At 38.6% G+C, this 26,740-nt stretch overlaps 3 protein-coding genes across 3 annotated transcripts in view; 2 read left to right on the top strand and 1 right to left on the bottom strand.

The window, feature by feature from the left end:
• The window catches only part of LOC128014358 (piggyBac transposable element-derived protein 4-like), a 37,270-nt gene extending 33,644 nt beyond the window's left edge, over nt 1–3,626 (bottom strand). Inside the window, exons 1-3 of the mRNA XM_052597925.1 lie at nt 3,467–3,626; nt 2,925–3,005; nt 1,801–2,763 (exon numbers count right to left, since the gene is read on the bottom strand). Coding sequence (XP_052453885.1) covers nt 1,801–2,763; nt 2,925–3,005; nt 3,467–3,609 — 1,187 coding nt within the window. The 5' untranslated portion in view covers nt 3,610–3,626. The remainder of the gene's footprint in view (nt 1–1,800; nt 2,764–2,924; nt 3,006–3,466) is intronic.
• Nucleotides 3,627–18,537: 14,911 nt separating this feature from the next.
• On the top strand, nt 18,538–21,165 carry LOC128014076 (uncharacterized). The gene is made up of 8 exons (XM_052597302.1): nt 18,538–18,651; nt 18,929–19,021; nt 19,160–19,370; nt 19,660–19,829; nt 19,925–20,023; nt 20,466–20,698; nt 20,797–20,975; nt 21,063–21,165. Exons 3-8 carry the CDS (start codon nt 19,168–19,170, stop codon nt 21,163–21,165), a joined length of 987 nt encoding a protein of 328 aa, XP_052453262.1. The 5' UTR covers nt 18,538–18,651; nt 18,929–19,021; nt 19,160–19,167.
• A 202-nt stretch (nt 21,166–21,367) lies between these two features.
• Nucleotides 21,368–23,452, top strand: LOC128014380 (uncharacterized). The gene is made up of 6 exons (XM_052597963.1): nt 21,368–21,658; nt 21,827–21,944; nt 22,022–22,113; nt 22,221–22,338; nt 22,612–22,728; nt 23,331–23,452. Exons 1-6 carry the CDS (start codon nt 21,401–21,403, stop codon nt 23,414–23,416), a joined length of 789 nt encoding a protein of 262 aa, XP_052453923.1. The 5' UTR covers nt 21,368–21,400; the 3' UTR covers nt 23,417–23,452.
• The last annotated feature ends 3,288 nt before the right edge of the window (nt 23,453–26,740 follow it).

The following is a 26,740-nucleotide window of genomic DNA, read 5'->3' as shown; positions in this document are numbered from 1 at the left end:
CCACATCTAAAAGGCAAAGGGGGAGGAGTTGTTTCAATTTATAACAATGTTTTCAGGATTTCTCAAAGGGAAGGCTTTAAGTATAACTCGTTTGAAATAATGGTGCTACATATAACATTATCCAGAGAAACAAATGTTAAAGGTGCCATATGCAAAAATTGAGGTAAAAATATCCATAACATGACCTACACGCATCAAAAGAATGAGAGGAAATAAGGGCGATGATGTCATTAAAAAAAATGTCAAGTTATAGTGCTGCAGAGATATCAACCTTAATTAGCATTAGCATTACGGTGCGAGGACGCACCTACCGGGAGGGAGGAGTACTAATACATACCCGGACTCATTTAGTGTGTTTTTGCCCCTGTGACCCAGTTTCTGTCTTCTGTGTTTTGGTTTGATTAGTTCCCGTGCGTCTATTCTATTCCCCATGTGTTCCATGTCCCCGTTAATTTAGTCATGCCATCCACCTGTGTTTCCCTATTATCCTTTGTACACAAGCCTTGTCCTTTCAGTTCTGTTTTGTCGGGTCTACTCACTTACGTGTGTCTACCTCTGTGCTCCATGTGTTGAATATATTAAAAGCCTTATTTCGTTTATCCTCGACTCCGTGTTTCTTCCGGTAGCGTAAACCGTAACAAATAGTTTAGCACATCAGTATTTGAAAGAGCTCTTGATACATTATAATCCTCCACGTTTGCTGCATTCTCAAAACTCAGGCAATTTGATAATACCTAGAATATAAAAATCAACTGTAGGCGTCAGAACCTTTATCTATTTAGCGCCTAAACTCTGGAATAACCTACCCAACCTAACATTGTTCTGGAGGCAGACACTCTCTTGAAGTTAAAACCCATCTCTTTAACCTGGCGTACACATAACACACTAATACTTTTCTAATACCCAAATCCGTTAAAGGATTTTTAGGCTGTGTTAATCAGGTAAACCGGAATGGGAAAACTTCCCATAACACCCGATGTACTTGCTAAATCATCAGAAGAATGGCATCTATGCTATTATTAGTCTGTTTCTCTGTTATTCCAAGGTCACCTTAGCAACCAGATCCAGTCTTTATTCAAGACAATACAAAATAAAAATTGTTTGGGAATCATTTAAATGTTTTTGAAAGTAGTCTCTTCTTCTCGCCAAAGCTAAATTTATTAGAACAAAAATACAGTTTCCACACAAAAAATAATGAAGCAGGAAAAACTATTATTCATTTCAACGCAGTCACATACTTTTGTGCCATTTCTGTTCAAGACACAAGTGAACATTTGCAAGGTGTTTGTAGCCTCTTTCCATGCACTGCTTTGCAATGCACACAGATCCGACGACCGACAGTAACGTTTCTTCTGACTTCTGAAGGAAGATCAGCTCCTGGAATTGACACATGGTTTGTGTTTTGGTGCTGCTTTCCGTGACACGCCACAGAACTCTGCAATAAGCTCCTCCGTGAACTCTTTGCAAGTCATTTGGCCATGCAGCTCTTTGTGCAATATGAAAGCGTTGTTAGCAACAATGTCCAAGAAGTGTAGGAATACTTTTCTGTACCATTTCATGGTTTTGTGCTGTGCAGAGTAGTATTCCAACAGTTGATCGGACAGGTCAACACCCCCAATGTGCTGGCTGTATGCAGTCACAGGTGCAGGACATGGAAAAGACTTTGTCTTTGACTTATCCTGTACTTTGATTGTTCTTTTCACACGGTCTCCTGTATAGGCAGCATGTATGGTGGAACAAACAGACACCACTTGCGTGTCCATCCACTTGACACACACAAGAGGCCCGTCCCGAATCCACCTGATGGATCCCCTGCTGGAGCTTCTGCTCAGTGAATTAGCTGCAGTCTTTGGGAAGCCCTTCCTCTGCTCTCTGTACGCCCCACAAGCACCAAACTTCAGAGCAAACAAGTCTGTGAAGAGCTTTGGACTGGTGTAGAATTTATTCATGTACACATGGTACCCAGAGCCCAAAACTTTACGGTCCAGGAGAGACATCACAGCATCATACGAAAGCCCACGGCCTGCAGGAAAACTATTCTTCCCCGTGTAGATGGAGAAGTCCACAATATATCCATTTGATGAGTCTGAAAGGTCAAAAAACTTGAAACCCAACTTTGTCGGCTTGACTTTTGTGCACCGTCTCATTCCTGTATTTGCTCTGCATGCCACCAATCTCTCCTTCACAGCTAGATTTCTTCTAGGATGATAGAAGGCTTTGCACGCAAGACGAATCGTGTCCATGAGGGGTTTGATCCTGAACAGACGGTCATGTTGGTCTGTGCCCCTCTCTCTGTCGTTTTCCTCGTCTGCGTCTGGGTGACTCATGTGTACATTCCAGGAAATGGTGCGGTATCTGTCCCTTGACATAACTGTGGCAGGAAAAGGCACAGAAAAAAGACTGTCCTCCCAGTATTCAGCGATGGAGTTCATCTCCACCACAGACATGTAGAATATCAGTCCAATGTAGCGATACAGCTCATCAACACTGACATCTGTCCATTTGTACTTGCAGCCCTTTGCCATTGCCCTGGCAGCCTGAGCATTTGTGTTGTGGCACAGGTTTTCCACGGCGCTCTCTGTGAAAAACAGTTTGAAAAGACTCATGGGAGAGTGTGAGTCAGCAGCAGACAACTGTGGTCCTGGTTCCCGAGCAGGCAGGAATCTCAGAGTCTGAGGAACCTGGTCAACATCAGTCTCTGCTTTCCATGAAAGAGTCCTGGCTCTCTTTGCAGCAGACATCTGGTCACTGTCCCTCTCACATCTGTTTAAAACAAAGAAATAAATAAAAGGGAGCATGGTGACAACAGGATCATTAAGAGAAGCAATTTACAAATATGTATACATTATGTTAACATATCTGACAGTAGACTATACAAGCAAAATTAAACTGTAAGAGGTGAAATTATGGGTAAATTTCCTCACTTGTTAAGTTTCTCAACCGAGTTGAAAGCTGAAAGACGCTTCTGTGTCGCCCTTGTGTGATGTGCACTTGAAGGCATTTTCCTAGAAAATAAAGAAATAGTTTGTAAACATTTTTTTTGTCAAAGGTAACATACTATGTTGCATGCTTAAGTAATGGCCAATTAACAGATATAGGCCAATAGAGACATCCTTTTTGTCTGTTGATGGGGCATCAATATCCATAAAACACTTTCAAAACATCTGCACCTAAACAACTATTTACAAACATACTTTGTTTCCGCTATAAAGGGCGGTCAACACAAATCAAAAGTTAGATATAGTCTAAACATTGAATTTATCTAATGTTACATTACAAAACGTTCACATTGATACAACATTTACAGTTAGATATAATGAAGAAAAGGACTATGTATTTCAGTCATGGGCTAACTTACTGATTTTAATCTGGCAATAGGTCTTAAACAGTGTTACAATCATGCCCTAACTAATAATAAGGTATATTTGACTCTAGTTACTAATCAAAGTCAGAATAAATGACTTACTCTTTAGAAATTGGGTTCTCTGCAGCATCACAGCGCTCCTCGAAATACAGGAGTTCATCATCAAAGTCTTCCTCTTCTTCTGAGGAAAAAGTGCTTTCTTCTTCGCTGTCTGTGGTCGTCTGAAGAGCTTCCTCATGGGCCATCGTGATTAAAAAGTGAACAAGCTGAACTGTACTGCCAATTTTATAGTAGTGATGAGGGGCGTTAACCATATGACTGCATCATATCATTAGCATATGAATAGAGCTCAGTGTGTGTGTGTGTTTGTGTGTGTGTGCAGATCAAGATAAAACATTACAACTGAGAGAAAAAACATGTTTTGAGGAAACCCGTCATTAAACTTTGCCTTTTGTAAACATAACTGTATAACTTTTCCCAGATCTTGTATTCTTACCCTTTGCAAGTGTTGTGAAGTGTTTGATTTAAGACTTTTAAGACTTTCTTAAATAAATCATATTATGCTGTTTTAAAAGATCATTATTTTGTGTATTTGGTGTAATATCATGTTGATAGGTTTTAATGTTCAAAACACAAATTACATTTCAAATACTGCATATTATTTTATGTTCTCTCTCAAATTCTCGTTTTCTACAAAGTTCCTCCTTCCGACAGCTCTGATTGGTCGACTGACCCAGTGCAAGATAAAGTTTGTTTACAATCTTTTGCCTCATCTAGTTTACTTATATGATCATTATAATTCACCACATCACAACAGCTCTGTCTTTGTCCGTTTTTATTCTTCTTCTCTTCCCTGGGCACCAGAGGGCATCAGTATTTTTGTCATAGTGACAATTTATCAGTCAACATCTTTCACATTCGGGTAACTGATGTATGTGGAAGTGCGGCTGCGCGGGAAAGATTGATCACGTGTCGAGTCCGGACAGAACATGATTCAAATAGTCATGTTTTTGTGGGACGATCGCTATTTTGTTTTTTTACTGTAAAAATAAATAAATTCAAACTATCCCTCCTATCATTTGTCTATTCTGCCCATGCCATGGACAGGGAACTGAGCTTCAAATGCCTCATAATGCAGTGGCTGACTTTTTAACCCGCCCATAAACAAACTGTAGGAATTCTAACTGAGATTATAGAACATGATCAAAAATACACTAAATCCAGAAGCCTATTATAACGATAAAATCAGTTTATGTTATGTAAGACAACCGACGCTGCCGATGCAGATGCCATCTTGTCCTTTTATGTTGTGTAAAATATAATAAACAGCACAGTAAAGACTTTTATATAAAATGTATACAAACCTTTATTTCGCTGAAGAAGTAGGCTACACCAGTAGAGCACGCAAAAAAAGCAGCAGCTTTCGTGATAAATAACCCAGCATTTTTTTGTTTCAAATGATCAAATGATGACTCCTATCCTTATGAACAAAAATGACAGAATATATAATACACTGATTTACTCAAAGAGAGGGTAAAAAACGCTCACACATTTCTTTTATAATATTTCATTTGTTGTTTATGCCATACAGTTGCAGCTAAATTAAACTGTAAGATGTGAAATGAGTGTAAATGTGAACCCGTTAATTAAGAGCCTCTTGTATGACGTGCATGTGAAGGCATTTTCTTAGAAAAGTGTGAATAGTTGATTGTCCAAGGTAACCTACTATAGTGCATGCATAAGTGATGGTCAATTAACAGATATATAGGCCAATAGAGACACGCTTTGTGTCTGTTGATGGGGCATCAATATCCATAAATTACTTTCTAAACATTTGCACCTAAGCAACTATTTACAAACACATTTAGTTTCCGCTGAAGAAGCAGTCCACACGAATCAAAAGTTCCCCAAAACTAGACCTTTGGGATATATGGTATGTTATAAAATGTTGACATGGTATATATCTCGATGATGAAGAAGAAAAAAACTGTGGATTTTAATAATTAGTTTAAAGTTAAATGGATAAAGACATTTTTAAACAGTCCCAATTCATGTTGAAATTTTATTCCAGATTAATTCAGCTGCAGGTTTACATTTTTGTTGAGCTGCAACTTTGACAACTCTAAACTACCTTTAACTTTGCGAGATATTTCATAAACTGAGATTTCATAAACAAGATTTAACCCTCTGGATGTGTTCGAGTCAATTTTATTTAACACTCGGCAATAAGTGTTAAATAATTTTCTTCTCAGAAAACCAGCTGGTACAAAAATATTTTCAAGGTAAATAGGATGATAGAAGTAGTTTCATCTAGATTTTAACAATATTTTATTTTATTTTATTTTTTCTGTGAAGGGTACAATTCTACCTTTGTGTTTTATTAACAGTGTGATATAATTTACACTTGAATGGTTTCACTGAACATAAATATTAAATATTTTTCAAATTTGATCATTTATTTAAATTCTTACAGACTATAATTTATTTATTAGGCATGCATACATATGTACTGTATGAGTGCAAATATGTGTGCGCATGATTAAGATTGAGTGTGTGTGTGTGTGTGTGTGCGCTCGCGTGTGTATGAATAATATGGGTTAATGTTAATGCATTACACTCACTTTTTACATTTACTTCTCATAATTTTCTTGTAGGTTTTATTTCACCTTTGACTTATCACACTTCTGTTGTGGTCCTGGTAAAAATAAAAATAAAATGCGCGGCCTCCAAACAATTGCTTATAAATCTGGCATTGTGCTAAATTATCAAATGACTCAGCACTACTTTAGAGTTGATCAAAATGCTATGTTGCCCGGTTGCATGAAACTCCTGAGGGAGAAAAAATCCCTGAGGTAAGGGATTCCATTAAGAGCATTGCAAGAAAGCTCTTAATTGTGACCCTTCCCTAAGTGTTTCACAGTAGCTTCTGACAACATACGGCAAAGATCGCCGCAGTTGCTATAGTTACTACCTCTAACAGTAAACAGAACATAACGAACCACAAAGCCAAACCCTTGCTAAAATCACACTTTTATTAATATATTTTTACTATGGAGAGTACAAACATAACAGAAAGAAAAAAAATGTAAAGCAATCTGGACAGAGGACGAAAAGGCAATTATTGTTTTCGTAAGTGGTTATAATAATAATAATAATAATAATAATAATAATAATAATACTCTTCAACCTGTCAACAACCATTCATCATCTCCAAACGATTATTACGATCATTAAAAACACGCCTTGGTATTTCCTCCTCTTCAATTAACACTAAATCAGCCATTGAATTTAAGTTGACTTAAGGGAGCTGTTTTGGTCCCTTAAATGTATTAAGGTGAAATGGTCACTAAGGACTTTGTAGCAACACTTAAGGGAACACTTAGATAATTAAGGGTAAAAACAGCCTTAAGTTCCTTAGGGAAACCCTTAGGGTTTTTTCTTGGAACCCAAGTTTCACCAAGGGTACCCTTATATCTTAGGGATTTCTTAGCTTAAGGAGTTTCATGCAACCGGGCACAGACTATAAGCTTTCAAATTATATACGTTTTTTTCTTGATTAAGTCAACAGTTCGAAAATTATGATTACTAATATTGTTGCAGAGTCAGTGGAGGGGCAGTTTGGTTTAGAGGAATTGCTTAGGGCTTGTAAGAGTTTATTAAAAATAATTACATTGATTAAAAAAGGAAATATAGAAGGATCTTTAAGTGAAAGTGAAAGAAAGTGAAAGTTGTGACATTTGCCACGTATGGTAACCCTCACTCAGAATTGGTGCTCTGCATTTAACCCATCCAAGTGCACACACACTCCCTGAACACACACACACTGTGAACACACACCCGGAGCAGTGAACACACACACACACTTTGAACACACACTTGGAGCAGTAAACACACACACACTGTGAACACACACTAGGGTGGCCATATGCAACGTTCATATGGGACATGTCCCAGCCAGGATTTTAATAATGCCTAAAATATCCAGGTTTTGGCAATTTGCACTGTGCAGGTTGATTGTTGTGTTACATTCATGAGAGATATAAAAAGCTTTCACGTGTTTGTTCTTCGTTTGACTTGAAGCATTATGGTGCACTTTGTTTTGTTTTTTTGGATTTGTGCACAGCGACGCTTCAAGTCAATCGAACGAACAAACACATGCACATCTTTGCATCGCTTTGATGGTTCCCTCTAGATCTCACCTTCTCACACGCAGCTCCACGATTGTTCGATTACGTACAATACCTGCATGTTATTGGTCAAACTGCTCTGGATGTTTTTGCCAATATTAAAATCCTTGCCGGGACGTGTCCCATATGAATGGCGCATATGGTCACCCTAACACACACACACCGTGAACACACACAAACACACACACATGGAGAAGTGAACACACACACACCGTGAACACACACACACACACACACACACACACACATTGTGAACAAACACATGGAGCAGTTAACACACACACCATGAACACACACACACTCTCCATAGGCGTAATGGGTTTTATTCTGTAAAAACTGTATTTTCTATTGCCCTACCCCAACCCTACACCTAAACCTAACCCTCATAGGAAACTTTGTGCATTTTTTGGATTTTCAAAATAACTAATTTTGTATGATTTAATGAATTGTATGAATTGAATTACGGGGACACTAAAAATGTCCTCATAAACCACCTCCTCATTGTAATACCTGTGTCATATCTATGTCATTATACAAATTTGTGTCCTCGTTAAACACATAAACAAGCTCACACACACACACACACACACACACACACCATGAACACACACCCAGAACCCAGAGCAGTTCAATTCAATTCAATTTAAGTTTATTTGTATAGCACTTTTTACAATAAAAAAAAAAAAAAAAAAAAAAAAAAAAAAACCTTTCCAAAGCAACTTTACAGAAAATTGTTTCTACAATATTTAGTAGTAGCTTATGGTGGTGACTGTCAGTTTGTGCACGTTTGACAGGATTTTTAGAAACAAATAATACAAGACGTAGTCAGCTAGACGATGAACATTATCAATATTATTAATTAATAATTATTATATGATGCAGTCACACATGTAGCAATAATTGTTAGTTCTGTTTGTTGATTCAGGGTTAGCATCATCTGAGGTCCTCTGAGGGTCAGCATCATCTCTTCTCAGGTGTTATGGATCCAGACTGGAGCTTGTGTAAATCCTAGTTACCACAAGATGTAAATCCTGTGGCAAAACATAGAAACAAAATAGAGACATCATTAGCGTAGCTGCTGATCCAACAAGGTTAAATTAGTTTAACCCAAGCTAATGAATAAAAATGCACATTTGATCAGATGCAACTACACTCACAATTTAAGAAATACATTATTCGAATGCTTGGCGAAAGAGATGCGTTTTTAATCTAGATTTAAACAGAGAGAGTGTGTCTGAACCCCGAACATTATCAGGAAGGCTATTCCAGAGTTTGGGAGCCAAATGTGAGAAAGCTCTACCTCCTCTAGTGGACTTTGCTATCCTAGGAACTAACAAAAGTCCAGCGTTTTGTCACCTTGGGGTGCGTGATGGGTTGTAGCGTGGTAGAAGGCTAGTTAGGTACGCAGGAGCTAAACCATTTAGGGCCTTATAGGTAAGTAATGATAATTTGTAACTGATACGGAACTTAATAGGTAGCCAGTGCAGAGACTGTAAAATTGGGGTAATATGATCATATTTTCTTGACCTCGTAAGGACTCTAGCTGCTGCATTTTGGACTACAGTAGCTTGTTTATTGACGAAGCAGGACAACCACTTAGAAGTGTGTTACAATAGCCCAGTCTAGAGGTCATAAATGCATGTACTAGCTTTTCTGCATCAGAAACAGATAACATGTTTCGTAGCTTGGCAATGTTTCTAAGATGGAAGAATGCAGTTTTTGTAACATTGGAAATATGATTTTCAAAAGACAAATTGCTGTCTAATATAACACCCAAATTTCTGACTGTAGAGGAAGTAACAGTGCATCTGTCTAGTTGCAGATTGTAATCTACAAGATTCTGTGTAGTGTTTTTTTGGTCCAATAATTAATATCTCTGTCTTATCCGAATTTAATTGGAGAAAATTATTTGTCATCCAATCTTTTACATTTTTAACACTCTGTTAGCTTAGATAATTGAGAAATTTCATCTGGTCTCGTTGAGATATATAGCTGAGTATCATCAGCATAACAGTGGAAGTTAATTCCATATTTTCTAATAATATTACCAAGGGGCAACATGTATATTGAAAATAGAAGGGGACCTAGGACGGATCCTTGTGGCACTCCATATTTCACTGATGATAAATGAGATGACACCCCATTTAAGTAAACAAAATGGTAGTGATCGGACAAGTAGGATCTAAACCATTTTAGAGCCTGCCCTTGAATACCTGTATAGTTTTGTAATCGATCTATGGGTATGTCATGATCTATGGTGTCGAAAGCAGCACTAAGATCAAGTAAGGCTAGAAATTAGATGCAGCCTTTATCTGACGCAAGGAGCAGGTCATTTGTAATTTTAACAAGTGCAGTTTCTGTGCTATGGTGGGGCCTGAAACCTGACTCAAATTATTCATAGAGATAAGTTTTATGCAGGAAGGTGCTCAATTGAGCAGACACAACTTCAAAAATTTTAGACATAAATGGAAGATTTGAAATAGGCCTATAATTTGCCAGTACACTAGGACCTAGTTTTGGTTTCTTAATAAGAGGCTTGATAACCGCCAGCTTGAATGTTTTTGGGACGTGACCTAAAGATAATGATATTGAGAAGCGGTTCTTTGGCTACAGGTAACCACTCTTTCAGTAATTTAGTGGGTACAGGATCTAATAAACATGGTGTTGGTTTAGATACAGTGATAAGTTTATTTAGCACTTCCTGTCCTATAGTTGTAAAGCGCTGCAGTTTATCTTTGGGTGCAATGGATGAAACACACAAGTGTTAGATGCTGTAGAATCTACATTCACTATTGTATTTTTAATGCTATCTATTTTATCAGTGAAGAAATTCATAAAGTCATTACTATTTATCATTGGTGGAATATTTGAATCAGCTTGCATCTGGTAATTTGTTAATTTAGCCACTGTGCTAAATAAAAACCTTGGATTGTTTTGGTTATTTTCAATGAGTTTGTGTATATGGTCTGCCCTAGCAGTTTTTAGAGCCTGTCTCTAGCTTGACATACTGTTTTTCCATGCAATTCTAAAAACTTCCAAGTTAGTTTTTCTCCATTTGCGTTCAAGACTACGAGTTTCTTTTTTTGAGAGAGTAAGTATTACTGTTATACCATGGCACAGTATGTTTTTGTGACGATTCACTACCAGTGAAACAAAGAGAACGAGAGATCCATTCTCAGGTATGCTTTATTGGGATAATCCAAAATCGTTGTCAGACATGCCAGGGTCAAAACCAGAATGCAGTCCAAACAAAAACAAACAAACGAGAGGAATAGGAAAGGGAACGGGACGGGAACGCAGAATATGAGGAAGGAAGAATCTCGGGGAGCGAGAAGACTGGACATACAAAGGGTAAGGTTTCCATTCAAACAACAGGGAAAGACTGATATTTATAAGGAGGCTAATGACAATAGTTTTCCTGCACCTGGTGCAATTAACTGGAGTGCAATTTCTGTGAAGACAGGACCAGACTAAAGGAATTCTAGTGTCTATGGTAAAGTGCTTAAGGGAATGTGAGCCCACTAGTGGACACCCAGGGAAACAGAGACTAGACAGCGTGACATTACCCCCTCCTCCACGGAGCAGCTGCCAGATGCTCCACCCGAAACCAAGGGAAAACCAAACAGACAAAGAGACTAGGGGGAAGGTGGAGCGGCGGAGGACTAGGGGGAGGGACGGAGGGTCAGATAACATGGTAAAACAGAGAAAAGAGGACCAGGTAGAATGGGGAAACAGAGACAAGACAACCAGGTAAAATGGGGAAACAGAGACAAGGGAAGTGCAACACAACACAAGGAGTTCAGGAGGGTGGTGGACCGGCGGAGGATCAGGGGGAGGGACGGAGGGCCAGGTCCTAGAAGGAAACGGAATGACAGACACAGACTAGTCCACAAACGTGTGGTCGGGACGGATGCCCCCCAGGACGGAACAGAAGACCACCACATCCTTGTGGTCGAGGCCGGAGTCCCCCAAGGTGGAGTAGAAGACCACAACAACCGTGTGGTCAGAGCGAAAGCCCCCCAGGGCGGAGCAGAAGACCACCACAACCTTGTGGTTAGGGTGGAAGCCTCCCAGGGCAGAGCAGAAAACCACCACAACCATGTGGTCAGGGCGGAAGCCCCCCAGGGCGGAGCAGAAGACCACCACCTCCGTGTGGTCGGGACGGATGCCCCCCAGGGCGGAACAGAAGACCACCACAACCATGTGGTCAGGGTGGAAGCCCCCCAGGGCGGAGCAGAAGACCACCACAACCGTGTGGTCAGAACGGGTGCCCCCCAGGGCGGATCAGAAGGCCACCACGTCCTTGTGGGATCGATGCAGAAAGCCCCCAGGGCGGAGCAGAAGACCACCACATCCATGCGGCCGGGCCAAAGGGAGGACAAGTCTGGTTGGGCAAGTCTGCAACATGAACATGTTAGGGGTAGCCTCCGTGGCCACAACAGGAACAGTCGGGTGCTCCAAGAGTTTGACTGAGACATGATGAGTCTCCGGAAGTTCCACAGAAGCGAGGAGAGACTCTGGTAGTTCACCAGAACCATGGATTATTTCCACCGAGAAGTGACAAAACTGGTAATCCCATGGTGTTTCTACTGGATTCCAGAAGATCGGGGCTGACTTGACTCTGCTCATGAAGACTATTGGTGACTTGCATTTGTTCATGAAGATCATTGGTGACTTGTATTTGTTCATGAAGATCACCAGTGACTTGACTCGGTCCTTGAAGATCACCAGTGACTTGACTCGGTCCTTGAAGATCACCAGTGACTTGACTCTGTCCTTGAAGATCACCAGTGACTTGACTTGACTCTGGGAGGTCAACAGTGACTAGCCTTGACGCTGGAAAGTCCATGGTAACTAACCCTGACTCTGCAAGGTCAGTTGTGACTAGTCCTGACTCTGGAAGGTCGGCAGTGTTTAACCCTGACTCTGGGAGGTCGACGTGACTAACCCTGACTCTGGAAGGTCAACGGTGACTAACCCTGACTCTGGAAGGTCGACGGTGACTAACCTGGACTCTGGAAGGTTGACGGTGACTAACCCTGACTCTGGAGGGTCCATGAGCACTTGACTCAACTCTGGAGGGTCCATGAGCACCTGACTCAAATTTGGAGGGTCAACCGGAACCTGACTCGACTCTGGAAAGTCAACAGGCACCTTGCTCGACTCTGGAAGGTCAACAGGAGCCCGACTCGACTCTGGATAGTCAACTGGAATTTGACTCGACTCTGGAAGGTCAGCAGGAACCCAGACTCTGGAAGGTCAACGGTAACTAACCCTGACTCTGGAAAGTCGACGGTGACTAGCCTGGACTCTGGAGGGTCCATGAACCTGACTCAACTCTGGAAAGTCAACGGGCACCTGACTCGACTCTGGAAGGTCAATGGGAATATGACTTGACTCTGGAAGGTCAACCGGAACCTGACTCAACTCTGGAGGGTCAACCGGAACCTGACTCAACTCTGGAAGGTCAATTGGAACCTGACTCAACTCTGGAGGGTCAACCGGAACCTGACTCAACTCCAGAAAACCCTCTGTAGCTGCCATCCTCTGCAGTGGCTCCGGGCTGGCGGCCGCCTTGTGCAGTGGCACTGGGTTGGTGGCCATCTTGTACTGTGGTGCTGGCTCAGCTGACGTGACGTGAACAGTCTCTGGATCGACAGACGTGACGTGAACACTCCTGGGAATATCTAGGATCTTTGACAACATGGACAAATAATCCAGAAACGTCTCAGCGGCCATATTGGGCATTGTCGCTGAGCTGGCGGCCATCTTGCACCGTGGCGCTGGGCTGGTGACCACTTTGTGCTGTGGTGCTGTGCTGGCGTCCATCTTGCCTCGTGGCACTTTCAGGTACAATATCTATAGCAGTAAGTAAAGCTTGAAAATATAGTAATGGGTTCGGTAAAGGAGGCGCTAAGCGTCACCGGAAAGTGTCACCGGAAAGTGCTGCGGGATAACATCCAGGGCATCACCAAACCCACCATCCGTCGTCTCTCCGGTCTGATCTACGAGGAGACCCGCGGTGTGCTGAAAGTGTTCCTAGAGAACGTGATCCGCGATGCCATGACCTACACCGAGCACGCCAAGAGAAAGACCGTCACCGCCATGGACGTCGTGTACGCGCTGAAACGACAGGGACGTACTCTGTAAGGCTTCGGAGGATAAACGGGTCCGTGTTAGTAGAAAACCCCAAAGGCTCTTTTAAGAGCCACCCACATCTTCAAAAAGAGTACATTTGTTTAAATTTTGCTATTTAGGGATGTTACATGTACATAATCTTACCGTGTCAAAACCTTCGACTACAAATCAAATGGCTGAGCTTCAGCTAGCAAGCTATATATCTTGCCACACAGCAGTTAGTTGATCACTTGATCTGGATCAACTCGGTCTGGATTTCAAGAGATGTGTGGGCATCGGAACTGATGGTTGTAGTGTCATGGTTGGACGGAAAAACTCAGTTTATACTCACCTTCTCAAAAAGAATGAGAAACTACAACTACTTAAGTGCATGTGTCATTCAATTAAACTTTGTGCCAGCAAAGCCGTTGAAACACTGCCTCGCAATCTCGAGTTTTTAATTTCACATTCGCACAACTGGTTTTCTCACAGCGCACTGAGGCGCAGAGAATATGCCAAAATTTACCAATTAATCAACCCCGGTGAAACGACATTGATGCTAGTGCAGCTTTCAGGCACTAGATGGCTCTCCATATATGACTGCTGTGACCCTGAGTAAATGCAATGGAATGAGCTGAAGTTACATTTCCAGCCATGTAAAGATGCAAAACGATGCTATGATGCAGAAGTACTCTACCAGTACTGTGTACTGTGTACTGTGTACTGTGTACTGTGATCCTGTAAATAAACTGTACCTGGAGTTTCTTATGCCCATCTTACATGAGTTTTCTAGAGCCAACAAACTGTTCCAACTTGAAAATGGTAATGCATTTAAAATGCTGGACTGCCTACAGTCATTTTTCCGTACCATGGGCGTAGCCATTTTTTCAGAAGTGAGGGGGACAGAAATTACACACACACACAGACACATAAAACATTACGATATAACATTTCTGTAATCTATATAGCCTACCAGTCAACAGTTTTTTTTAAAAGTAAGATTTTAAATGTTTTGAAAAAAGTCCCTTCTGCTCACCAAGCCTGAATTTATTTGATCCAAAGTACAGCAAAAAAAAAGTAATATTTTGAAATATTTATGCTGTTTAAAATAACTGTTTTCTACTTGAATTTTAAAGGTAATTTATTCCTCTGATCAAAGGTGTATTTTCAGCATCATTCCTCCAGTCTTCAGTGTCACATTAATCAGAAATCATTATAATATGACGATTTGCTGATTATCAATATTTAAAACATATGAGTAATTTTTTAGCAGGATCCACACATCAGCATTTATGTGATTTAATATATATATATATATATATATATATATATATATATATATATATATATATATATATATATATATATATATATATATATATATATATATATATATATATATATATATATATATATATTTATATATAAATTAATACTTTTATTTAGCAAGGATTCTTTAAATTGATGTGACTAGACATAATTTTACAATGATTTGTACATGATTACAGAGATTTCTGTATCAGGTAAATGTTGCTCTTCTGAACTATTCATCAAAGAAACCTGAAAAAATTCTACTAAGTTGTTTTCAACATTATCATAATACAAGGTTTTTTTTTGTTTTTTGTTTTTTTTTTTTAGCATAATCAGATTTTTTCTGAAGGATTGTGTGACTGGAGTAATGATGAAAAAAAATCAGCTTTGAAATCTCAATAAATTACATTTTGAAATATATTAAAATAGAAAACAGCTACTTTAAATAGGCTAGTAAACATATTTCAAAATTTCACTGATTTGAAGTACTTGGATCAAATAAATGCAGGCTTGGTGAACAGAAGAGACTTATATATATATATATATATATATATATATATATATATATATATATATATATATATATATATATATATATATATATATATATATAATAAAAAAAGCTTACTGTTCAAAAACTTCTGACTGGTAGTGGATACTATAGGTAACTTTAATTTGTCTCTAATCTCTAGCTTTTAATTGGCTTAGAAATATATAACTGCTGGACAATAACAAATAATGATTTGTTTATATACTACAAACTTTTTTATCACATAATAAGGCAGGATTGTTTCTATACTATAATAAATGATATGTCAATTAGCACTACATTGTTCATATACTCTATTTAACACCTGCTGGAGATTTTTTTGGACTTTAAAAAAATAATTGTTTTCATACAAGCGGTGGGTGGACGCTTTCTGCGCGAGAGCGCCCGCCGGCTTCGAGTATGAATGAAACACACATACACTCACTGCAGGAGTGTTTAGCACTCCGTGATGTTGATTTCGCTTTCTGGGTCAGAAAAAAACATCAGATCATTTGCAGACTATCCTGTTTCTTTGAGTCTAAATCTATATTTATTCACACCAGCTCTTGAAAGCCTCTATACGAACACACTTGCCCGAAAAAGTGCAGGGGACAAATTTCCGTGATGATAAAAGTGGGGGGGACATGTCCCCCACGTCCCCCGCGTAATCTACGCCCCTGTTCCGTACACTTATCTCCAGAGTAATCACACCCAGCGCCATACCTCCTTCTGATTCCGAAAATCCTTGATGTCAATTTGAATGACACAACCAGTCATCTGCCCGTGCAACCCAGTCTCACGGCAGTTCGTCATTGAGGACACGAAATTTAATCTATTGAATCGTCTTTATGGACACGAATTTCCCTTTTTTTTCGTGTCATTCAGAACGACCTTCAATCTAATGTATTTCAATGGGACGTTTTTTTTTCGCGGCTGCACCTCGTTTTTCTTTCGAGAGCACAGTATTGTTTTTTTCTCAATTGTTATTAATTTTGCAAACTTTAAGGGCTACACTACCCAACATTTAATCAGGAGATTTTAAGCCTTTTTGTATTGCTTTATATTCGATAGGCCACTCAAAAAAAATGAATATATTTATTCGTGTCCATGGGGACGTCTTTCAATCTAATCTATTTGATGCACCTCGTTTTTCTTTTGAGAGTAACGTACATTATTGTTTTTTTTTTTTTCTCATTTGATATTCATTTTGCAAACTTTAAGGGCTACATTAATCTACATTTATTAAAGAGATTTTAATCCTTTTATTGCTTTATAATCTGTAGGTTACTCAACATTGTAAACCATCGTCAGTGCTCCTAACAGTCAAAATATAATAAATATATTTTTCCTGGATGCGACTGCAGAGCTTGAGTTACGGCTATCGCTGGTTTCTTTATAGAAATACCGGGTTTCCATCGGTTTAATGTGTCAAATCTTAGAGTAGCCTAACTACATTTCCCATGAGCCTTATCGACCGTTACAATGCTGAAGACGACAGATGAAACTGCGGACGCGCCGCCGATCCTCTTTTAATGATATCCTCATCTTTTTTCAACACAAACGCAAAATTGTGCTTGATAATTCAACAATACTATGTTATGGCCATCAGTTTTATTTGTTTCCAGCATTACCCATGATCATCAGCTTCCGTTGCTATGGAGACGGAGCCAGCCCGCTTTGCAATTGGGTGATTTCTTTGGTGATTTCTCATTGCGCTCAAACCACTTTCCAGGTAAGTTAAGTTATGAGGCTCCTAGATTCATATGACGTAACGATTAAGTTTTGCTTAAATGCTATACAAATTGTTGTCTTTCTTTGCCATTATAGATTCACATTGTTTACACGTTAGGGCAACGAATTAAAGCCCGTCCATGGTTTCCTCATTATCAGAAAAGAAACCTGTGAAATTAGGCTTGCTAAATGGCTAGCCAACTTTAACATAAGATAACAATTCCAGTTATCTAGATGATGTCATTTTATTTCGATCATCGTGGTTCACACACAACGTCACTGTAATGTGTCAGTAATAAAAATATTATAACTTGATCTAACGTTATACAGCACATAACGCTGCCTTTAAATCTTGGATGACGAACTCCAGACACATGTTAGGGGCTTTACAAATTACGCGCCTTTTTTTATTACGCGCCTTTTCACCGTCGCAAAGGAAATAGGAACAACGTGAATATGTATCCATTTATCTTAAGTATTTATTATAAAATGAGAATCACTCACTATTAGGGTACACTTTTTAAATGATTATATCAACATAATACTACATAATTAACATTTTCTGTTGTTCTCCTTGCAGATCCTGTCAAACTCATCACCTGTCCTATAGCTACACCTGATTTTTAAAACCCAACGGCACTTTTAAGAGCCAACCTCTATCTCTTTATTTTCTATATCTTACATCCTCTCTGTTCTTAATATCTATATTTCTGTCCATCTCTTCAAACTTTATCTGTCTCACATCTATTGCTCTTTCTTTTCTCCCGGTCTGTCTTTGTCTACCTGTCTTACCCATCTTTGTCAGTCTGTCTGTCTGTCTGTCTGTCTGTCTGTATCTGACTGCATTGCAATGGCCACCAAGCATAAACTTGATTCAAAGGATCCCCACTACAAAGAGGGGAGATGCATGGCTCTGGAGCTGAAACATGAACACATTTTAGCTGAAGCCAAGGTTAGAGTTTTTGTACACCTCAATCATTTTATACTTGAACATAACAAATTAAAGTAAAACATGATGAGGAATGTGTAAGAATGATGAGTGCAGAAGATTTAATACAGGTATATTGCATCATGCATCCTACCATGCTCTGTTAATAAGGGAATATAATAATAATAATAGTATATGCAGTTCCATTCCCCACAGAGACTTGGAGAATCTATTCCAAGGCTCATTTAAGCTGTTCAACACCTTACTAACACACTATTGTGTTTTCCTTTCACTAGTTACCTGCCTTTTGGTTACAGTCCTTTTAAAAACATCAGTCTTACAAGAAATATTCACTCCAATACACAGAGAGCAGCTGATGAGAGAAAACGTGTACGAGACCCTCCACACACCTCTAAAAGGGACTCTGTAGGACGTGGTAAGCCGAGGGGAAGGCGAGGAGGGCGACGCCATGCCTCCGCTACAGGTTATATTTTAATTATTTGACATTTGTAGGAATTTACTATGACCAACTCAAATTAGAACAATGTAATTGTTTATTGAGAGTTAAAAAATTCAAATATCTAAAAAGACATTAAAAAGTAGATAAACCTTTCAGTGACACTATTGTAGAAGACACTGCCAAGTACTTAACAAACATATGTCTGATTTCATAAATTGTTTAGTATATAGGTTGAAAAGAAGAACAAGAATGGAGTGTGATAGCCTAACTTGTTCTTATTCTTCTATGTCTTGTTTTACAGCCACATATCCCACGTTTGAGTGCTCCCTTTCATCCAGTGTTGAGGTTCCTTTTACTGCAACCTCAACTAAACTAAATCCTCAAGAGGAATTTGGTAATTCACAGTGATTAATTTATGCAAGTACAGTAAATAAAATATTTTTTAATTCTAATACTGATCAGTTGACTTTTAATTGTTTCTTATCTACAGTAAATTATCCCTTACCGCTTTATTTTTGTATTTTCTTTACAGAAAAAAATATGGAGAGGCTCTCTGACATTTTGGCGTCATGTCCTTCTGCTGGTCAGCCTCAAAGTAGCTCTGCATCATCATGGTCTTTTCGGCAACAGAAAGCCTCAGAGCGCTGGAAAGAAGCAAGACCATACCACCTAAAATGCCTTATTTCAAAAGAGGCTGTTGGTCATCCCCTGTGTGGCCTTTGCAACAAGCCTGCTGTTATTAGGTTGGTTTTCATTAATACCAAACTTTAATTGCCCAGGGTAGGTGACATGTCTTTTGGGATGGGAGAAGACTTAGATACCCAGATGAAAAACACATTAATGAGAAAAGTAAATCTAGGACCTTCTTGCTGTGAGGTGACAGTGCTAAACATTGAGGCACTATTCAATCCTATACAATAAAATCAAACCTAGTAAAAGTGAAGTAGCTTAAATATACTGTACAGTACTTTATATGAGTTATTCACCTGAAATAATGTATTATATTATAATATTGTTTTCTTTTCTCCCTAGGTGCAGAGAGTGTCTTCCTGAGGAGTGGTTCTGTGGGGACTGTGATGTATTGCATCACAAAAAACAGCCACTCCACAACAGGGAATGCGTGATTCGTGGTTTTTTTGAAGCCATTCCTCCAACCACATGCATCATCAAAGGGGAAGCTGGATTTTGCACCCATGAGCAAGGTACGTTCTCACGAAAGCTTTAATTTTGCTGTTCAATGTGTGTCTGCAGACAGTTACAGATAATCTAAATTATTGATTTTCCTTCTTTTTGCCAGCTTGCATTTTGCCAACTGTGAAGATGCCAGACTGCTCCTGTGGAGGCACAAACTTCACTGTCTTACCAGGCAAACCAGTGATTTTAATTACCATCAATGGTAAAAAAAAAAAAAATATATATATATATATATATATATATATATATATATATTACAATTTTTATTTGTAGATTTGATGTTTTTCACACTAGTGTGCTGTGGCATTGTGCTTACAATTGCAGAAGTGTCAAAACATATGGAATAGCACATGATATTGTTATTAACTGAAACAAAGACAGATTTTTATTTTATTTTTGTCCTTCACAAAGAAAAAACATATAACCATCTTTCCAGCATGATGTCCAATCGCCACAGCAGTGTGGAATTTAGTGAATTAGAAAATATGTATATATTATAAAATTATAATAATAATATAATGTGGGATTATAGGAACTTGTGCAATATCTCTCAACCATTCACAATGTGCAGAATTAACTAAGTGTTGTAAAATTAAGTATGTGGTAAATGTGTATTATATTTTTAATAAATTTTTTGTTCCAAGGGCGTTTTGACTTGCATCAGCCACTGTATGAATGTCAAACATGCCAGCAGCAATGGACCCCTGACTTTAAAGACCTCCTAAGAAGTGGATATTGGCCAGCCTCCATCACCAATTCCACACTTTATACCCTGGACCTCTTGAGCTCCCTTCAGGAACTCAAGATCATATCTCCGGGATTCTCCAGACAAGCCTTCGCAAAGCTGCTGGAGCATCGGACTAAGTGTGGAGGAAGAGTAAGTGTAAATGTTATTACCATTTTATAAAAAAAAATAAAAATAAATAATCTATAAGACCACATCACAAATAATATTTCATTCTATATATTTTCCAGTCTGGACCTATCAACGGCGATGCACTGCAGCGCAGCTTTTTAGAGCTTTCGTATGCATCATTTGAGGAAGACCAGCTCTGCTGTGGTGCTCCTTTCACCTGCCCAGCCTGCACACCAGAAATGTTGGCTGTTTCAGCAGATGGAAATAGAAAGCTATATCGCTTTCGCCGAAACGGAAGGTGATCTTTCTTCCAGTCTTTTTATTGATTTATTTTCTTCCTTCATATATTTCTTGAATGGATTTTTTATTTTTCTTTCTTCCTTAGCTCTGATGATCCTGGCTTTTTTGAGGGGCTCTTTGTGGCTGAAGACAGTGTGGTGTCTAGATTTGTCGACACCATACAGAAAGCAGTGAAAAATGCAAGTTGACAAAATAGTTTTTACAATAATAACCGTAACCCCAACTTCAATTACTTCTGCCTACCAATTACAAAATCAAATTGAGAGAATAAATGCCATATATTGAATGACATCTTTGCTTTTATTTGATTTGTCATGTTTGTTTTGTGTGTCATAGACACAGGGAAGAGGCACATGTGGGGACTCCCAATGGACAGCAGCGAGGGAAACTTCAAGGAGGGCTTCAAAATTGGACGAAGAGGGGATGGAGGTTGCTGTGTGTCGTCATGGGTTCCTTTTGAAAGCCCTTAATATGTACAGGGGAGAGATATTTGCCTACCCTCTGTACCTTCAAAAGGAGCTCATGCCAGCCAAGGCACAATTCTTCGCAATGGATGTGGCATGCAAATACTGGCCATACCTGGAGAAAGTTGCTAGTGTCCTTCCTGCTCTTCAGGAGCTGACCACTATGAAACCCTTTCTCAGTGTAATGCATGCTCGAGCCCATGCTACTAAGTGTGAGGTGTGTATAATATTTTAGCATCATATGTACATTTGTAATATTAACAAGCACATTAATACCATTTCTTGCATGGATTGTAATGCCCTTTGATGCAGATTGTGTTTTGTGATATTGTCCTATATAAATTTAATTTAATTTAATTTAGTTTCTTTCACCCTTTACTAACAGATTAATTGGAGTGGCAGGAACCAGGAAGGAGCAGGGACAACCGCTGGTGAGGAGGTGGAGCAAGTGAACAGTTACCTTTCACGTTGTGCCCTGACGACCAAATACATGTCAAAAGCAGGTGATCGGAGTTTGCAAAATTCGTGTATACTTTTTTTTTAGATTGATCATCATAACCTCATTATTTGCTTTAAACAGCACGGGTGGACATGCTTACATTGCATGCAATGGGGTGGAACGAGAAAAAAAATCTCTCTTTACATCAGGCACTTTCCACAAGATATGTGAAGGTAAGTCTCTTATTAATTGTTTTGTGTGTCCTTTTGTTGTGTTTACTTGGCCTGTTGGTAATCATACAAAGTTGTAATCCTGATTATTGTATAACACTGTTCATCAGACTTGTCAGAGACTCCATGATGAGACTGCAAGGCTAGCTGACCTAAAAACAGAGCTAGATTGCACAGATGAATTGGTATCACAGTGGCTATCTGATGTAAAGGAATGGGCAGCTGGTGGTAAGCATGACCAGATAAAAGAAACAACAAACATCCCTTTCTACCATCTACATTTTATGTTTGATATTAAAGAGCAGAAAAAATAGTAGGCGGATCATCATCTAATGTGATGCCACATTTATGTCAGGTTTATTAGAATATTCCAGTTCCTTGCAGGAAGTGCACATACTAACTTTAAATAAGTTTGATTAAAAGGTTTAACATAAAATTCAAACAGAGAAACGGTTCTGTGTTGTTTTAACAGTGAATTTGCTCTCACTATTTCTTCTACAGAGACACCTGGTACATCTCGTGTCAGTCAAGGCACAACACACAAAGAAATTCAGCAGTCAATTGAGGGGCTCTACCTTAGTGTGAGGCACCGGAAGCGAACCCTCTACCGTCAGAATGGTATAACTCTACAATATAATAGGTTGATAAATTCAAGCTACTGTATGCATCCTACTCCACCAACATGGAATTAGCAAATAATGTAGTAGCACAGTTCAGCTCAATCATTGAATTCTGTTCTTTAAATGACAAGTCTGTAGGATTTAGTGGTATCGATCATTGAGATTTGACGATTGCAACCAGCTTCCCTCACCTCTTATCTTTCCAAGCTACAGTAGCCGACAAGAAAATGTGTGAGGTACTATCTAAACCCAGTGTTTGTTTGTCCGTTGTGGGCTACTGTAGGAACATGGAGGTGCAACATAGCGGCCTCCATGGAAGGGGAATGTATTTAGATAAAAAAAAAAACTGCCCATTCTAAAGTAATTAATGCACAATTATTATTTTCAGGCAATCATGAAAAGTGTGTGTGTGTGTTATTCCTGCAAATAGATTCCCCCCAAAATTTTACACACTGGACCTTTGTTTCCCATGTCAGTCTACATTATAATTTTCACGTACTTCAACAACTTTTTTTTTTTGTAAGTTTTTGGTGCTATAATATCTTTCTTGCTTAAGAGTGCTGTCAAAAACCTCTGCCTCTGTACTTCATGTCTTTCTAGACAGCAGCAAGTTTCGCCATCGCCTTCGAAGGAAGCTGGCAGAAGACAAAAAAACTCCTTCTTCAGGAGATACAGAAATACAATGATCTTGTACTAGAATCGGCAACAACCATTGACATAGCTGTGGTGGAGCATTCCCTAACTGGAGAGAATACTGTGTCTCAAATTTGGCCGTGGGAGGTTCATGGCAGTGGTATGTCTGATTTTAGATGCTTCACAGGAATTTATTTTCAGTTCTGCTTTATAGAGTATACTGAACTAAGGCATGCATGTTACATATTGAGTATTGTAATATTAATTTAGTTTATTGGTGTATTTTCAGTTTTCTTATGTATCAATTTGATAAAAAAGTAAATGTTTGTAGTGATTATGCAAGATTGTCTCATGTATACATATAACTGTTATTGATTCTTAGCAAACATTTCAATCAAGAAACGAGTGCACGACCAAGTGATGTTAACAAGGCGACTGCATGAGGAAACAAGAGTTTTGGTTTTGGAGATGGCACAACACTGCACATGGTTGCAGAGCTTGGCAATGGTTCTCAAGAACAAGTTGGCTGAAGAGGGTAAGTTTAATTAAAACCCTGTCCATCTAACACACACACAAAAAAAACACATCAGTCACAGAACTTGATGGAGTAGAACGGTTATTGCTCTCTTTGCCGAGGTCCTTTAACACGTACATAAAATGGGGATTAAAGTTGTTACTGTAGCTATGTTAACAAGTCAGTAAGGCTATAAAGATTCACATTTGCTTGAAAGATGTGCAGATTTGTTGTAGTATTTCTGTTACTTGAAAGCATAAATGAACAAAGTAATTTGAACATTGAAATTTGTGTCCTGATGTGTTACACGTGGTTAGAATAACATCAAGATTAATCTTATTATTATCATCTCCTCCAGTCAACATAGAAAACCTTGCTGGTCAGCAAGTAACAAAATGTGTTATTTCAGCACAACTGTAGTGAAGAAGAAAACTGTTAACTTAAAACAGCTATCAGATATCATATATATATGCTGCTTTGGGCCTCCCTCCATAAAGTCACCTCAGTGAGCCATGTTGCCTTAAGTTGTTTTATACAGAAGCTAGCCTGGTCCCATGTCAGCGATATACGTAAAAATGCCAATCATCCTGCTATGTAGATTTGAATAGGTGATATCTTTTTACTCCATTTAAGTTCTTTTGCCTTAAGAAACAGTCTTAATATAGTTTGTCTTTAATGTAATCTCGTTTGTATTTTGAGACGTAGACCAGGGAAATGAGGGATTTTGCTGTCTCTTAAGAAGAAGACTGTCAGAGGTGTCAGAAAGGTTCCAAATGGTCCTCCAACAGTACAAGACTGCCTTAGGTCCTGAGGCCTCTGTCCTTCTACATGTTGAAGAGGAAGATCAAAGTGACCTCAGTAGTCCAGACACCAGTGAGGATGAAGAGGAAAACACAATTTAGGTCATTTATTTATTATTATGTATGTTTGTTTGTTTGTTTTTGGAATAACCCCCTGTTGCTGTTATTCTTAATAATTTATTTTTACACACCTTACTTATTCTAAAACAGTTGAAATTCACCCTCTTATCCTAATTCTTTATTTCCCCAGATGGAGGCTGCACGAAGGACTATGTGGAAGGAAATGGACTTGCCCTATATCTGTGTATTTTTAGAATGCTGATTAATTAACCACATCAAAATCTTGTTGAAAATTCAAACTGTGTCTTTAGATTTTCCAAGCAATTTAGTAAGCACATTGCAGAGTTCATTGAAAATGCACAAACATCTCATTATAGGGCCACCAATCTTAGCCAAAAATGTCAACTTTGCATGTATGATATTACCAGATGTAATTACTGTGCTCATGATATTTGGGTAGTGTACACTCTTCTAAAAGAGAGACTCCCCTTGATTGTGGTGACCCTGTAACCTTTCCTTTTGCACCAACGTTGCCAAACTTTTGACCTGCACACAACAAATGTTATGAACCGATTTCTGTAATTTTCTGAGCAATGAATCACGTCATGTTGACCTTATGACATTCCCTGTAGCACAATCATTAGACCAGAATGTAAAATTGAATATTGTCTAATTGGGTAGATTGCCATGAAATCTTGTAAGCACATGATGACTTTGGTGACCTCATGACAATTCCTCTATCATCACATTTAGGCCTTAATGTAAAAACTCATTCTTGATTGCATTTCTCAATATTCACTTATTCTGTGGTGCCGTGTCAGTCTATGACATTTTGTTTTTCCCCAGAGGAGGCTGCCTATGGATCACTACTTGATTGAGTGTATTATATAACTGTTGTGTTACTTTATATTACTGCAAAGATGCATTATAGTATGTAACAGAAAAATACAGTTTTTTATTTTACGATTATACTTTATATTGTATATTATTACAGTTGACAGATGACTTAATTCTTTTTTCTGCTGGAGCTTTTCAAGTGAACTTAACCTCACAGTCCAATATTTTTAAATACAGCCTTATGGCTTGTTTGACAAATATGTATTTGGTGTATTTTCACTGGTATTGTTATGAAAGACAAGAAATAAAGTATTTCCAAAGATTACTATTTTATTTTTTTACTTTTTCATACTTTGTTATTGAAAAACAATATTTTATATTTTTATAGTTGATGAAGACTATCTCTGTTTAACATCAAAATGCATTCTTAATTAATTACTTTAATGCATATCTTTTTACTTATTTTCAAACAATCAACCTTGCTTGTAATTAAACAAGATCTATCATAGTAAGTAATGTGTATCTAAGGTGTATATGTTACAGTTTTTCGCAATTGCTGAAATACTATAACTATGGATTTGAACTAAAATTTCAAAACCACAACGTTTATCAAAAAGCACACCCTTTTCCCCGAACAATAAACACTACTCCCCAGTTTTGACACGAGTCAGATTTGTTAAACTTACACTGCAAATCTTTACACACATATCCATTTATCATTGTCTACACAATGTTGTAATTTAGAAAGCACTACACAAAACTGATCACACAGCAATCAGAACCTTCAACAGATCGATGAAAGGGATAAGATGAGAGGGGGAGGAGAAAGGGGAAGGGCAAAGAGACTAGCAGTCTCAGATGAGATTTGTGCCAGCGTCATCCCTCTGTTCCCACAGCTCTATGTTCCCTCTGCCCTATGTTGCCACATTTCTTTTTACTGAAAATTTTGAAAATAGGTTCTATGTTACCACAACCATATGTTCCCACAGCCCTACGTTCTCTCAATATTTTTCTAATTTCAAATATTTTTCTCAAAATAAAATGCTAAGCCAAGTAATTTTTATACCGCATTTAACACTCCCCTGTCCCCCAAAAAAAGTTAAGCAGGAAGTGCCAACTCACCAAAAGGTCGGGAGAAATCTGTCAGGATCTCTATGATCCCACAT

The sequence above is a fragment of the Carassius gibelio genome, chromosome B25 (genome assembly GCF_023724105.1).
Source record: "Carassius gibelio isolate Cgi1373 ecotype wild population from Czech Republic chromosome B25, carGib1.2-hapl.c, whole genome shotgun sequence".
Taxonomy (NCBI): Eukaryota; Metazoa; Chordata; class Actinopteri; order Cypriniformes; family Cyprinidae; genus Carassius; species Carassius gibelio.
Note: the sequence above shows the minus strand (reverse complement) of the source record. Positions and strands in the feature narration are given on the sequence as shown.

Excerpts from the sequence above, each read along its gene's own strand:
- LOC128014380 (XM_052597963.1), top strand. The coding sequence starts at position 21,401 with ATGGAGGTTGCTGTGTGTCGTCATGGGTTCCTTTTGAAAGCCCTTAAT. Across the intron at positions 21,659-21,826 it reads CCCATGCTACTAAGTGTGAG|ATTAATTGGAGTGGCAGGAA; the intron begins GTGTGTATAATA and ends CTTTACTAACAG. Across the intron at positions 22,114-22,220 it reads TTTCCACAAGATATGTGAAG|ACTTGTCAGAGACTCCATGA; the intron begins GTAAGTCTCTTA and ends ACTGTTCATCAG.
- LOC128014076 (XM_052597302.1), top strand. The coding sequence starts at position 19,168 with ATGGAGAGGCTCTCTGACATTTTGGCGTCATGTCCTTCTGCTGGTCAG. Across the intron at positions 20,024-20,465 it reads GATTTTAATTACCATCAATG|GGCGTTTTGACTTGCATCAG; the intron begins GTAAAAAAAAAA and ends TTTTGTTCCAAG. Across the intron at positions 20,976-21,062 it reads CGCTTTCGCCGAAACGGAAG|CTCTGATGATCCTGGCTTTT; the intron begins GTGATCTTTCTT and ends TTTCTTCCTTAG.